The sequence below is a fragment of the Plectropomus leopardus genome, chromosome 14, assembly GCF_026936395.1.
Source record: "Plectropomus leopardus strain MGB_pleo_1.0 chromosome 14, ASM2693639v1, whole genome shotgun sequence".
NCBI lineage: Eukaryota > Metazoa > Chordata > Actinopteri > Perciformes > Serranidae > Plectropomus > Plectropomus leopardus.
Window position 1 is genome coordinate 6,539,556 of NC_142189.1, and position 13,181 is coordinate 6,552,736.

At 39.8% G+C, this 13,181-nt stretch overlaps 1 protein-coding gene and 1 long non-coding RNA gene across 2 annotated transcripts in view; one reads left to right on the forward strand and one right to left on the reverse strand.

Moving 5' to 3' along the window:
- The window catches only part of LOC148187409 (uncharacterized), a 100,265-nt gene that overhangs the window by 29,669 nt on the left and 57,415 nt on the right, over positions 1-13,181 (forward strand). The window lies entirely within an intron of this gene.
- Positions 99-3,246, reverse strand: LOC121953577 (uncharacterized). The gene is made up of 3 exons (XM_088087553.1): positions 2,787-3,246; positions 2,381-2,689; positions 99-589 (listed from the first exon to the last, which is right to left on the reverse strand). The coding sequence occupies exons 1-3, from the start codon at positions 2,848-2,850 to the stop codon at positions 210-212; spliced, it is 753 nt and encodes a 250-aa protein (XP_087943679.1). The 5' UTR covers positions 2,851-3,246; the 3' UTR covers positions 99-209.

Consider the following 13,181-nt stretch of genomic DNA (forward strand, 5'->3'; position numbering starts at 1 on the left):
GCACCAAAGGCAACAAGAGAATCATATTTAGGAAGAGAGCAGCAAGTGAAAGGCTAACAGTGAAGATGAAAATAAATTACAGCACTCAAAAATATGGTCTTCTTTTTACCAGAGCTTCACATTGTTGAACTGTGGGTGACAATTAAACAGTTGATGAAACCATCAAAGGCTCAGTTTAGATGGAGGCTGTCTGCAGGTGTTTAGGGGGCTCAACATGTCATCTCTGCAGATGATAAAGTTTTTGTATTGACGTGAGGCGAATCTGCAGCACTGTGCTGACTGGCAGCACAGAAATATACACCGCTGTCATTTAACGAAAGATCAGAAACACTGAGACGTGATTGTGTGCGGCCATCTCCGTCAAAGCTGATTTTTCCTTTCACGTCCTCCTCAGGGTATTGAAAGTTCAGATTCAGATATCCCAGAAACTTTAGAGCTTCTTGTTTGTCTTGTTTGTCTTGTTTGTACCAGAGAATTTGATCAAAATTTGTTATGCTGTGTGAGCAGTTGATCTCACTGGTAACAGATTCACCAGTTTTCTTTATGATGGAAGGAGGTGTTTGGAAGACTCTGTCGCTGTAAGAGGCACCTGTGGAAAAAGAGCAGATGTTAAAATAAATAGTGACATTAGTAGCTGTACAGTGTCTTATCTGTTGGAAATACTCACCATTATTCCCCGGCAGATGAAGGAAACAAAATACAAAGACCAGAAACATCATCATTTAAATATGAGACTGCTGTCGGCTTTTGTTTCAGCTCAGTACCTGCAGACGACGGCACATCACTATTACTGTTAATACAAACACGGGAGGTGCCAATTACCTGCAACACAGCTTTCACTTCATCAACAGGATAGCACTGTGTTGGTGTTGTAATCTATGGAGCTGGATGTCTTTAATTTGCAGAGGTTTGTCTCCCCCTGCAGGGGTCAGTGAGTGAAAGTCAGGTAAAATTGGACTCCACACATCAGATATTCACAAACCAGTGCAGCAGTTTGTGAGTCTTTCTGATAATATATGTAACAGACTGTTCACAGACATATCAATTAAAATGTTTAAAGCTGTTTGACTTTTGCTCATCAGGCTTTCATTGAACGGTTAAATTGTCCCGTGATGAACTAATGTTTGAACACTTGCAGGGTCTTGTCAGTGAATATGAATGTATGAGTTAATGTGTGCACATTTCTTCATATTATTTAAAAATCTGAACATGACACGATCGACAAGAGTCATCTGCAACTATTTTGATAATCTTTTAACACTTTCAGTCGTTTTTCAAGCAAAAATGCAAAACCTATGTATTTGTCTCCATTACTGTTAATTGTTATCATCTTAATATATTTTGCTGTTGGATGGACAAAACAAGTACTCTGAAGATGTCATCTTGGGTTTTGAGATTAGTAGAGAATATTATCACCGAATGATTATAATCATTACTCGAAGTCCTTTTGAGACCAAATCTTATCAATATCATATTTCCATCAGGGATGTTTGATAGTATCGGCACACCATCGGTAATGGCAGATATTGGCTTTAAAATGAAATATTGGAATCGGCCAACATGCTGATTTCTGCAATATCACTTACCAATTTATATTTTATTAATGACAAAGTGAACATTTAAAAAACATCAACCCTAACTTGATTTTTTTTCTTATTTTGCACAGTGAATGAATATTACACACACTCCATCTGCTGGTGGGCCATCACGATAAGAGTATAATATAATGGTAATTCTACTACAGAGGAGAATTAATGATCACTAAAATTAGGTGGGAAAAAAGTGGATATATTGATATCGGTATTGTTATCGGCCAAATGAGTTGTTTTTATACCTGCGTGTCAGGTATCGGCAAAAAGCTGTCTGTACCAGTACATCTGGTAGTGTAAATCACCCTTGGTGTGGCTGCAGTGTATTGTTGCATTGCCGTCTTGGTTTTCCCACAGTACAGCAGACTGGGTGACATCACTCCCATCAGTAAAACCTCTGTACATTACAGGAAATATTACCATGTGTGGAAAGTTTTCCTCTCATACAGCTGACCATTGTGAACTTCTGTTGTCAACATTGAAAAAACGTCAGTTGCAGGCTGTAATACTTTACCGTTAATCCACAACAGTAATTGAAATATGATGCTATCATATCAGATCATGTCTCATCTGTCAGTGTAAACAGTTTCAGGTGGGAGTGTTAATATCATCTGTGATGTTCTTTGATGCTGTTTGCCGCTGCATCAAAACCCACCTGCTGAATCAAAGTGTTACTGGGAGTGTTTGTGGTCGTGGAGGTCTCCTAAAGTATGTGAGATAATACGTTTTTGAAACAGTGGTGCAAATAGTGCACTGAGTTTTTGTTCAGCTGTTGAATGTGTCTGGATCACTGTGTTTGCTCACAGCACAGAAATACAAGCCTTTATCTTCTGGCTCCAGATTCTTCACTGTGAATGTCCCGGTCTCAACATCAGGCTTGGTGGCTGCAAATTTTTCTTTGCTGAGTTTTCCAAAATCATGATCTTCAATGCCGCTTCTTGTGAACACGATTAGATTCATTGTTTGTCCTGGCAGCTGTCTGTACCAGTACATCTGGAGGAAGTCAGCACCCTTTGTGTGGCTGCAGTTCATTGTTGCTTCGTTTCCCTCGTCTGCCCACAGTATGTCCGTCTGGGTGACATCGTTTCCATCAGTTAGACCTGTGGCCGAAGCAGTAAAAGTTACCACAAATAATTTGATCTAATGAGAGCACAAACTTGAAACTAGAGTCCATAGTTTGATTTAATTGTGAACTACCTGAAGTCCAGAGCAAAAAGACGGACAGTGTGAGGAGGTGTTGTTTGGTGATTGTAATTTCCATATTCTGTTTGACACAAACTACTGACCTCAGACAATTACAGAGACATAAAGACCTGCAGGGGGGAGTGTCATTGTGACGTGATCATGTGAAGCTGCTCTCTACAAATCTACAAATCACTCAAGGTGCAGTATACTTAATACTGGAGGTCCCCTTCAGTTAGTTGGTAAAAACTTATTGACAATACATGAATCAGTTGTTAAGAATTTTATGGGGGAAAAATCACAGTGATAAGTGCAGACTTTGGATTATTGACAGGGATGTTTTTTTACTCTTATACAAAAAATAACTGCATGAGGTAGTCTTTCGAAATAACTCAAGTCATATCATTCCCACAGTTAATCAGTAATGTTCACATTTATATTAGAATCTTTACTTCATAGGTCACATAAAGAGTCAAGTTTCAGAGGAGGTTAAAACAGTTGATAAAACCACCAAGGTGTAGATGGAGGCTGTCTGCAGGTGCTGAGCAGCCTGCACGTCGTCTCTCCGCAGATGATAAAGGAGAGTTTTTGTATTGACTTGAGAGGAATCTGCAGCACTGTGCTGACTGGCAGCACAGAAATACACACCGCTGTCATTAAATGAAAGATCAGAAACGCTGAGGCGTGATGTTGTGCGGCCGTCTCCGTCAATGCTGATTTTTCCTGTAACGTCAACCTCGATATTCTCAAAATTTACATTCATATATCCCAGGAGCTTTAGAGCTTTATGTTGGTCCTGTTTGTACCAGAGAATGACTTCATAATTTGGTATGCTGTGTGAACAGCTGATATTGTTATTGGCGAAAGGTTCACCCGTTTTCTTAATGATAAACGGAGGTGTTTGGGAGACTCTGTCACTGTTAGAGGCACCTGTGGAAAAAACAGACAAAATTTTAAATATGCAAGTTATTACCTGTGTAGTGTTTTGCTCTTTATGGAATTTTATTATGTTTCTCACCATTATTTTCAGGCAGATGAAGAAAACAGAATATAAAAAAAACAAATATCATGTTAGAGAAGTTTAGATATGCCAGAGTTTTCCGGAGTCCTGTTAGCTAAAAACTTGTGCACAATAGTGCGTCTCTTTTGCAGTTTAATGAACGGGGGAGGCGTCAGGGAGGAGACTGCACCGTAGCTTTAACTTCATCACACAGAGGGGGTCACATTATTCCCTTGAGGAAGTCAATGGAGGTGTAATTTGTGTGGGTTTGTTGCCCCCTGCTGGTGTAAAAATACTGCAAGTTGGATCACTTCAGGCTTTGTTTAGTAGTTATTTTTATGTAATTTATCAGATATCTACAAACACTACAGCTGATAGTTATTTCAGTTCAGTGCTGCAGGTTGGAGTATCACATGATGCTGCACCCACATCTCTTCTCGAGTCACATATCTTTAGCCAGCATATGTAATATTGAATTCATTGTCGGGTGTCACACTGCCAATGTATTTGAGATTCTGACCACAGACATGTTAAAACAGAACCTGACATTTTTTAATTTCCCTAAATACTCTATTATTCTGCATTCTTCATTTAGTCCATTATGGCCTCCTGTTCAGGCACTTAAAGAGTTTTTTTTCTAGATAATTATGATTAAATAAGTTCATTTGTCCACTGCATTCATAGCAGCATTTTAAGATTCAGTTAGTCATTTTTCTTATGTATCTGCATACATAAAAAAGGCAAAATACTGTCATCAGCCCACAGCAGTTCATCAGAATAGTACAAAATATATGTAAAAACAATTCTGTATGTAAAGAAACATGTTAAAAACATCCCCACTGAAACTCGATCTAAAACTTCAGTTGAGAACAAGAAATTAAAGTAGTGGATTAGCAAACATATCGGCACAGACTTTTAAGTATTTGAAAATTGAAGTTTATTTTAGTTTATTTAAATAGCATCTTTCAATAAACAAAGCACCAGAGAAGTAGAAAGCAGTTTCAAACTCAGAAAGAGTTGCCTTGAAAAATGAATACATATAGTTTAATAACAAGCAAAATAGCAAAATTTGGTAAAAAAATAAATGCTTTCATGTTACAAAAATCTCAAAAAACTGAATTTCAACATTGCCAAACAATGTTAACTTTAATGTTTTGTAATGCAATTGTGTTGTTGACTAATTACACAACATCTAGAGAGACTCAGCACAGAGGTTTTTGTTTGGCCCTGCAAGTAAACTGTTTCACTGTGTTCACTCACAGCACAGAAATACAAGCCTTTATCTTCTGGCTCCAGATTCTTCACTGTGAATGTCCCTCTCTCAGCGTCAGGCTTTGTGGCTGCAAATTTGTCTTTGCTGAATTTTCCAAAATCATGATCTTCATTGCCGCTTCTTGTGAACACGATTAGTTTCATTGTTTTTCCTGGCAGCTGTCTGTACCAGTACATCTGGGAATAGTAAGCACCCTTCGTGTGGCTGCAGTTGATTGTTGCACCTTCACCCTGTTTCTCCCACAGTATGTCCGTCTGGGTGACATCACTTCCATCAGTAAGACCTGTGTGAAAAACAGTAAATGTGACACAGAGTGAGCATTTGAACTTGAAGACATCTGAACATTTTCAGCAATTCTAAACTTTTGTTTATTATCCCACTTATTGATGCATAAGTCAGTAAGGTAGTGTGCTGATTTTTTGCAGTTTACCTTTTATCCAGAAGAGAAAAAATAACAAGCTAACAAGACCATGTTTGATGATGTCCATGTTTGTAAAGTATGAGTCAAACAAATAACTGTCAGCGTAGTTACAGAGATGAAGAGTTGTAGGTGGGAGTGTCGTATAATGTGTGACATGTGATCAAACTGTAATAGGAGAATTTGTGGTACTCGAGGTCCCCCTACAGCACAGCAGATAAACAGACTCACTGATAAATGTGCCAACAGTGCACTGAGGTTTTTGTTCAGCTGTTGAATGTGTCTGTATCACTGTGTTTGCTCACAGCACAGAAATACAAGCCTTTATCTTTTGGCTCCAGATTCTTCACTGTGAATGTCCCACTCTCAGCGTCAGGCTTTGTGGCTGCAAATTTCTCTTGGCTAAATTTTCCAAAATCATGATCTTTGCTGCCAGATGTTGTGAACACGATCTGTTTCATTGTTTCTCCTGGCAGCTGTCTGTACCAGTACATGTAGAAATAGTCACCACCCTTCGTGTGGCTGCAGCTCATTGTTGCATCTTCTCCCTGTTTCCCCCACAGTATGTCCGTCTGGGTGACATCACTGCCATCAGTAAAACCTATGTTGAAAAACCATAAACATTTAACTTGCACACAGCAGAACACTGACAGTGATTTTTAACTTTTGATCAGTTTTCCTCTTGTAGAAGTTCAAGTCAGTAGTGTAGTGTGCTGATTTAGTTTTTTACCTTTCATCCAGGACAGAAACAGTAACAAGCTGGTGAGACCATGTTTGATGATGTCCATGTTTAGAAAAGTTAAGAGTGAAACACAAAACTGTCAGTGCAGTTACAGAAAGATATGAAGAATTGCAGGTGGGAGTGTCATATATTATGTGGCGTGCGATCCAAGTGTAACTGGGAGTGTATGTGGTACTTGGGGTCCTCCTACAGTCCATTAGATAAGTGGTTTTAAAAACGGTGGTGCTGACAGTTTACTGGAGTTTTATTTCAGCTGTTGAATGTGTCTGTATCACTGTGTTGACTCACAGCACAGAAATACAAGCCTTTATCTTCTGACTCCAGATACTTCACTGTGAATGTCTCACTCTCAATGTCAGGCTTGGTGGCTGCAAATTTCTCTGCTGAGATTTTCAAAATTAAACCCTTTTCTGGTGGATGATGTGTTCACCATTTGTTCCTTTGTTTCTTGGGCAGCTGTCTGTACCAGTGCATCAGGTAACAGGTAGCTATGTGGCTGCACTTCATGGTTGCACTGTCACCCTGTTTTTCCAGCAGTATTTTGGTCACTTCCATCAATAAAACCTACGTTGAAAACCATAAGCATTTAAAAAAGTGAACATTTAAATTGCAAACAGCACAACATTTACGGTAGTTTTTATCTCTTGATTATTGTTCCTCTTATAGACGTTTAAGTCAGTGCTGCAGTGTGCAGATTTTTTTGTGTTTTTTTCCTTTTATCCAGAGCAAAAACAGTAACAAGCTGATGAGAACATGTTTGATAATGTCCATGTTTCGAAAAGTCAGAGTGAAACGCGTAACTGTCAGTGTAGGTACAGAGATGAAGAGTTGTAGGTGGGAGTGTCAAATGTTGTTTGGCTTGTGATCAAAGTGTATCAGGGAGAATTTGTGGGACTTGAGGTCCCCCTTGACTACATGAGATTAGTGCACTGAGTTTTTGTTCAGCTGTTGAATGTGTCTGTATCACTGTGTTGACTCACAGCACAGAAATACAAGCCTTTATCTTTTGGCTCCAGATTCTTCACTGTGAATGTCCCTCTCTCAGCGTCAGGCTTAGTGGCTGCAAATTTTTCTTTGCTGAATTTTCCAAAATCATGATCTTCATTGCCGCTTCTTGTGAAAACGATTAGTTTCATTGTTTCTCCTGGCAGCTGTCTGTACCAGTACATCTGGGAATAGGCAGTACCCTTCGTGTGGCTGCAGTTGATTGTTGCACCTTCACCCTGTTTCTCCCACAGTATGTCCGTCTGGGTGACATCACTTCCATCAGTAAGACCTGTGTGAAAAACAGTAAATGTGACACAGAGTGAGCATTTGAACTTGAAGACATCTGAACATTTTCAGCAATTCTAAACTTTTGTTTATTATCCCACTTATTGATGCATAAGTCAGTAAGGTAGTGTGCTGATTTTTTTTGCAGTTTACCTTTTATCCAGAAGAGAAAAAATAACAAGCTAACAAGACCATGTTTGATGATGTCCATGTTTGTAAAGTGTGAGTCGAACAAATAACTGTCAGCGTAGTTACAGAAATGAAGAGTTGGCAAGTGGGAGTGTCATATAATGTGTGACATGTGATCAAACTGTAATAGGAGAATTTGTGGTACTCGAGGTCCCCCTACAGCACAGCAGATAAACAGACTCACTGATAAATGTGCCAACAGTGCACTGAGGTTTTTGTTCAGCTGTTGAATGTGTCTGTATCACTGTGTTTGCTCACAGCACAGAAATACAAGCCTTTATCTTTTGGCTCCAGATTCTTCACTGTGAATGTCCCACTCTCAACATCAGGCTTGGTGGCTGCAAATTTTTCTTTGCTAAATTTCCCAAAATCATGGTCTTCAATGCCACTTCTTGTGAACACGATCTGTTTCATTGTTTCTCCTGGCAGCTGTCTGTACCAGTACATGTAGATATAGTTAGCACCCTTCGTGTGGCTGCAGCTCATTGTTGCATCTTCACCCTGTTTCTCCCACAGTATGTCCGTCTGGGTGACATCACTGCCATCAGTAAAACCTATGTTGAAAAACCATAAACATTTAAAAAAGTGAGCATTTAAATTGCAAACAGCAGAACATTGACAGTGATCTTTAACTTTTGATCATTTTTCCTCTTGTAGAAGTTCAAGTCAGTAGTGTAGTGTGCAGATTTTTTTGTGTTTTTACCTTTCATCCAGAACAGAAACAGTAACAAGCTGGTGAGACCATGTTTGATGATGTCCATGTTTAGAAAAGTTAAGAGTGAAACACTAAACTGTCAGTGCAGTTACAGAAAGATATGAAGAATTGCAGGTGGGAGTGTCATATATTATGTGGCGTGCGATCCAAGTGTAGCTGGGAGTGTATGTGGTACTTGGGGTCCCCCTACAGTCCATTAGGTAAGTGGGTTTAAAAACGGTGGTGCTGACAGTTTACTGGAGTTTTTGTTCAGCTGTTGAATGTGTCTGTATCACTGTGTTCACTCACAGCACAGAAATACAAGCCTTTATCTTCTGACTCCAGATTCTTCACTGTGAATGTCTCACTCTCAATGTCAGGCTTGGTGGCTGCAAATTTCTCTGCTGAAATTTCCAAAATTAAACCCTTTTCTGGTGGATGATGTGTTCACCATTTGTTCCTTTGTTTCTCGGGCAGCTGTCTGTACCAGTGAATCAGGTAATAGGTAGGACCCTTCGGCTGCACTTCATGGTTGCACTGTCACCCTGTTTTTCCAGCAGTATTTTGGTCACTTCCATCAATAAAACCTACGTTGAAAACCATAAGCATTTAAAAAAGTGAACATTTAAATTGCAAACAGCACAACATTTACGGTAGTTTTTATCTCTTGATTATTGTTCCTCTTATAGACGTTTAAGTCAGTGCTGCAGTGTGCAGATTTTTTTGTGTTTTTCCTTTTATCCAGAGCAAAAACAGTAACAAGCTGATGAGAACATGTTTGATAATGTCCATGTTTCGAAAAGTCAGAGTGAAACGCGTAACTGTCAGTGTAGGTACAGAGATGAAGAGTTGTAGGTGGGAGTGTCAAATGTTGTTTGGCTTGTGATCAAAGTGTATCAGGGAGAATTTGTGGGACTTGAGGTCCCCCTACAGCACAGCAGATAAACAGACTCACTGATAAATGTGCCAACAGTGCACTGAGTTTTTGTTCAGCTGTTGAATGTGTCTGTATCACTGTGTTGACTCACAGCACAGAAATACAAGCCTTTATCTTTTGGCTCCAGATTCTTCACTGTGAATGTCCCTCTCTCAGCGTCAGGCTTTGTGGCTGCAAATTTCTCTTTGCTAAATTTTCCAAAATCATGATCTTCATTGCCGCTTCTTGTGAACACGATCTGTTTCATTGTTTCTCCTGGCAGCTGTCTGTACCAGTACATGTCAAAATAGTTAGCACCCTTCGTGTGGCTGCAGCTCATTGTTGCATCTTCACCCTGTTTCTCCCACAGTATGTCCGTCTGGGTGACATCACTTCCATCAGTAAGACCTGTGTTGAAAAACCATAAACATTTAACTTGCACACAGCAGAACACTGACAGTGATCTTTAACTTTTGATCATTTTTCCTCTTGTAGAAGTTCAAGTCAGTAGTGTAGTGTGCTGATTTAGTTTTTTACCTTTCATCCAGGACAGAAACAGTAACAAGCTGGTGAGACCATGTTTGATGATGTCCATGTTTAGAAAAGTTAAGAGTGAAACACAAAACTGTCAGTGCAGTTACAGAAAGATATGAAGAATTGCAGGTGGGAGTGTCGCATATTATGTGGCGTGCGATCCAAGTGTAGCTGGGAGTGTATGTGGTACTTGGGGTCCTCCTACAGTCCATTAGATAAGTGGTTTTTAAAACGGTGGTGCTTACAGTTTACTGGAGTTTTTGTTCAGCTGTTGAATGTGTCTGTATCACTGTGTTGACTCACAGCACAGAAATACAAGCCTTTATCTTCTGACTCCAGATTCTTCACTGTGAATGTCCCTCTCTCAGCGTCAGGCTTGGTGGCTGCAAATTTTTTTTTGCTGAATTTTCCAAAATCATGATCTTCATTGCCGATTCTTGTGAAGACGATTAGTTTCATTGTTTCTCCTGGCAGCTGTCTGTACCAGTACATCTGGGAATAGTAAGCACCCTTCGTGTGGCTGCAGTTCATTGTTGCACCTTCACCCTGTTTCTCCCACAGTATGTCCGTCTGGGTGACATCACTTCCATCAGTAAGACCTGTGTGAAAAACAGTAAATGTGACACAGAGTGAGCATTTGAACTTGAAGACATCTGAACATTTACAGCAATTCTAAACTTTTGTTTATTATCCCACTTATTGATGCATAAGTCAGTAAGGTAGTGTGCTGATTTTTTGCAGTTTACCTTTTATCCAGAAGAGAAAAAATAACAAGCTAACAAGACCATGTTTGATGATGTCCATGTTTATAAAGTATGAGTCGAACAAATAACTGTCAGCGTAGTTACAGAAATGAAGAGTTGGCAAGTGGGAGTGTCATATAATGTGTGACATGTGATCAAACTGTAATAGGAGAATTTGTGGTACTCGAGGTCCCCCTACAGCACAGCAGATAAACAGACTCACTGATAAATGTGCCAACAGTGCACTGAGGTTTTTGTTCAGCTGTTGAATGTGTCTGTATCACTGTGTTTGCTCACAGCACAGAAATACAAGCCTTTATCTTTTGGCTCCAGATTCTTCACTGTGAATGTCCCACTCTCAGCGTCAGGCTTAGTGGCTGCAAATTTCTCTTTGCTAAATTTTCCAAAATCATGATCTTCATTGCTGCTTCTTGTGAAGACGATTAGTTTCATTGTTTCTCCTGGCAGCTGTCTGTACCAGTACATGTAGATATAGGTAGCATCCTTCGTGTGGCTGCAGCTCATTGTTGCATCTTCACCCTGTTTCTCCCACAGTATGTCCGTCTGGGTGACATCACTTCCATCAGTAAGACCTGTGTTGAAAAACAGTAAACATTTGAACTTGAAGACATCTGAACATTTTCAGCAATTCTAAACTTTTGATCATTTTTCCTCTTATTGAAGTTCAAGTCAGTAGTGTAGTGTGCTGATTTTTTGCAGTTTACCTTTCATCCAGAACAGAAACAGTAACAAGCTGGTGAGACCATGTTTGATGATGTCCATGTTTAGAAAAGTTAAGAGTGAAACACTAAACTGTCAGTGCAGTTACAGAAAGATATGAAGAATTGGCAGGTGGGAGTGTCATATATTATGTGGCATGTGATCAAAGTGTAACTGGGAGTGTATGTGGTACTTGGGGTCCTCCTACAGTCACAGCAGATAAACAGACTCACTGATAAATGTGCCAACAGTGCACTGGAGTTTTTGTTCAGCTGTTGAATGTGTCTGTATCACTGTGTTTGCTCACAGCACAGAAACACAAGCCTTTATCTTCTGACTCCAGATTCTTCACTGTGAATGTCTCACTCTCAATGTCAGGCTTGGTGGCTGCGAATTTCTCTGCTGAAATTTCCAAAGTGAAACCCTTTTCTGGTGGATGATGTGTTCACCATTTGTTCCTTTGTTTCTCGGGCAGCTGTCTGTACCAGTACATCTGGTAATAGGTAGCACCCTTCGTGTGGCTGCAGCTCATTGTTGCATCTTCACCCTGTTTCTCCCACAGTATGTCCGTCTGGGTGACATCACTGCCATCAGTAAAACCTATGTTGAAAACCATAAGCATTTAAAAGTGAGCATTTAAATTGCAAACAGCAGAACATTTACAGTAGTTTTTATCTCTTGATTATTGTTCCTCTTATAGAAGTTCAAGTCAGTGCTGCAGTGTGCAGATTTTTTTGTGTTTTCCTTTCATCCAGAGCAGAAACAGTAACAAGCTGATGAGACCATGTTTGATGATGTCCATGTTTAGAAAAGTCAGAGTGAAACACAAAACTGTCAGTGTAGTTACAGAGATATGAAGAGTTGTAGGTGGGAGTGTCAAATGTTGTTTGGCTTGTGATCAAAGTGTATCAGGGAGAATTTGTGGTACTTGGGGTCCCCTACAGTCCATTAGGTAAGTGGGTTTAAAAACGGTGGTGCTTTAAGTTTACTGGAGTTTTGTTCAGCTGTTGAATGTGTCTGTATCACTGTGTTGACTCACAGCACAGAAATACAAGCCTTTATCTTCTGACTCCAGATTCTTCACTGTGAATGTCCCTCTCTCAGCGTCAGGCTTTGTGGCTGCAAATTTTTTTTTGCTGAATTTTCCAAAATCATGATCTTCATTGCCGATTCTTGTGAAAACGATTAGTTTCATTGTTTCTCCTGGCAGCTGTCTGTACCAGTACATCTGGGAATGGCTAGCATCCTTCGTGTGGCTGCAGTTGATTGTTGCATCTTCACCCTGTTTCCCCCACAGTATGTCCGTCTGGGTGACATCACTTCCATCAATAAAACCTGTGTTGAAAAACCATAAGCATTTAAAAAAGTGAGCATTTAAATTGCAAACAGCAGAACACTGACAGTGATCTTTATCTCTTGATTATTGTTCCTCTTATAGACGTTTCAAGTCAGTGCTGCAGTGTGCAGATTTTTCTGTTTTTTACCTTTTATCCAGAGACAGAAACAGTAACAAGCTGGTGAGACCATGTTTGATGATGTCCATGTTTAGAAAAGCTAAGAGTGAAACACAAAACTGTCAGTGCAGTTACAGAAAGATATGAAGAATTGCAGGTGGGAGTGTCAAATGTTGTTTGGCGTGTGATCAAAGTGTAGCTGGGAGTGTATGTGGTACTTGGGGTCCTCCTACAGTCCATTAGATAAGTGGTTTTAAAAACGGTGGTGCTGACAGTTTACTGGAGTTTTATTTCAGCTGTTGAATGTGTCTGTATCACTGTGTTGACTCACAGCACAGAAATACAAGCCTTTATCTTCTGGCTCCAGATTCTTCACTGTGAATGTCCCTCTCTCAGCGTCAGGCTTTGTGGCTGCAAATTTTTTTTTGCTGAATTTTCCAAAATCATGATCTTCA

What these genes read in the sequence shown, in the direction of transcription:
- LOC121953577 (XM_088087553.1), bottom strand. Translation starts at nt 2,850, where the DNA reads ATGGAAATTACAATCACCAAACAACACCTCCTCACACTGTCCGTCTTT. An exon ending in CTTTTTGCTCTGGACTTCAG is followed by an intron (nt 2,690 to 2,786) that starts GTAGTTCACAAT and finishes CTTCGGCCACAG; the next exon opens with GTCTAACTGATGGAAACGAT. An exon ending in CTGTGCTGTGAGCAAACACA is followed by an intron (nt 590 to 2,380) that starts GTGATCCAGACA and finishes CTTTTTCCACAG; the next exon opens with GTGCCTCTTACAGCGACAGA.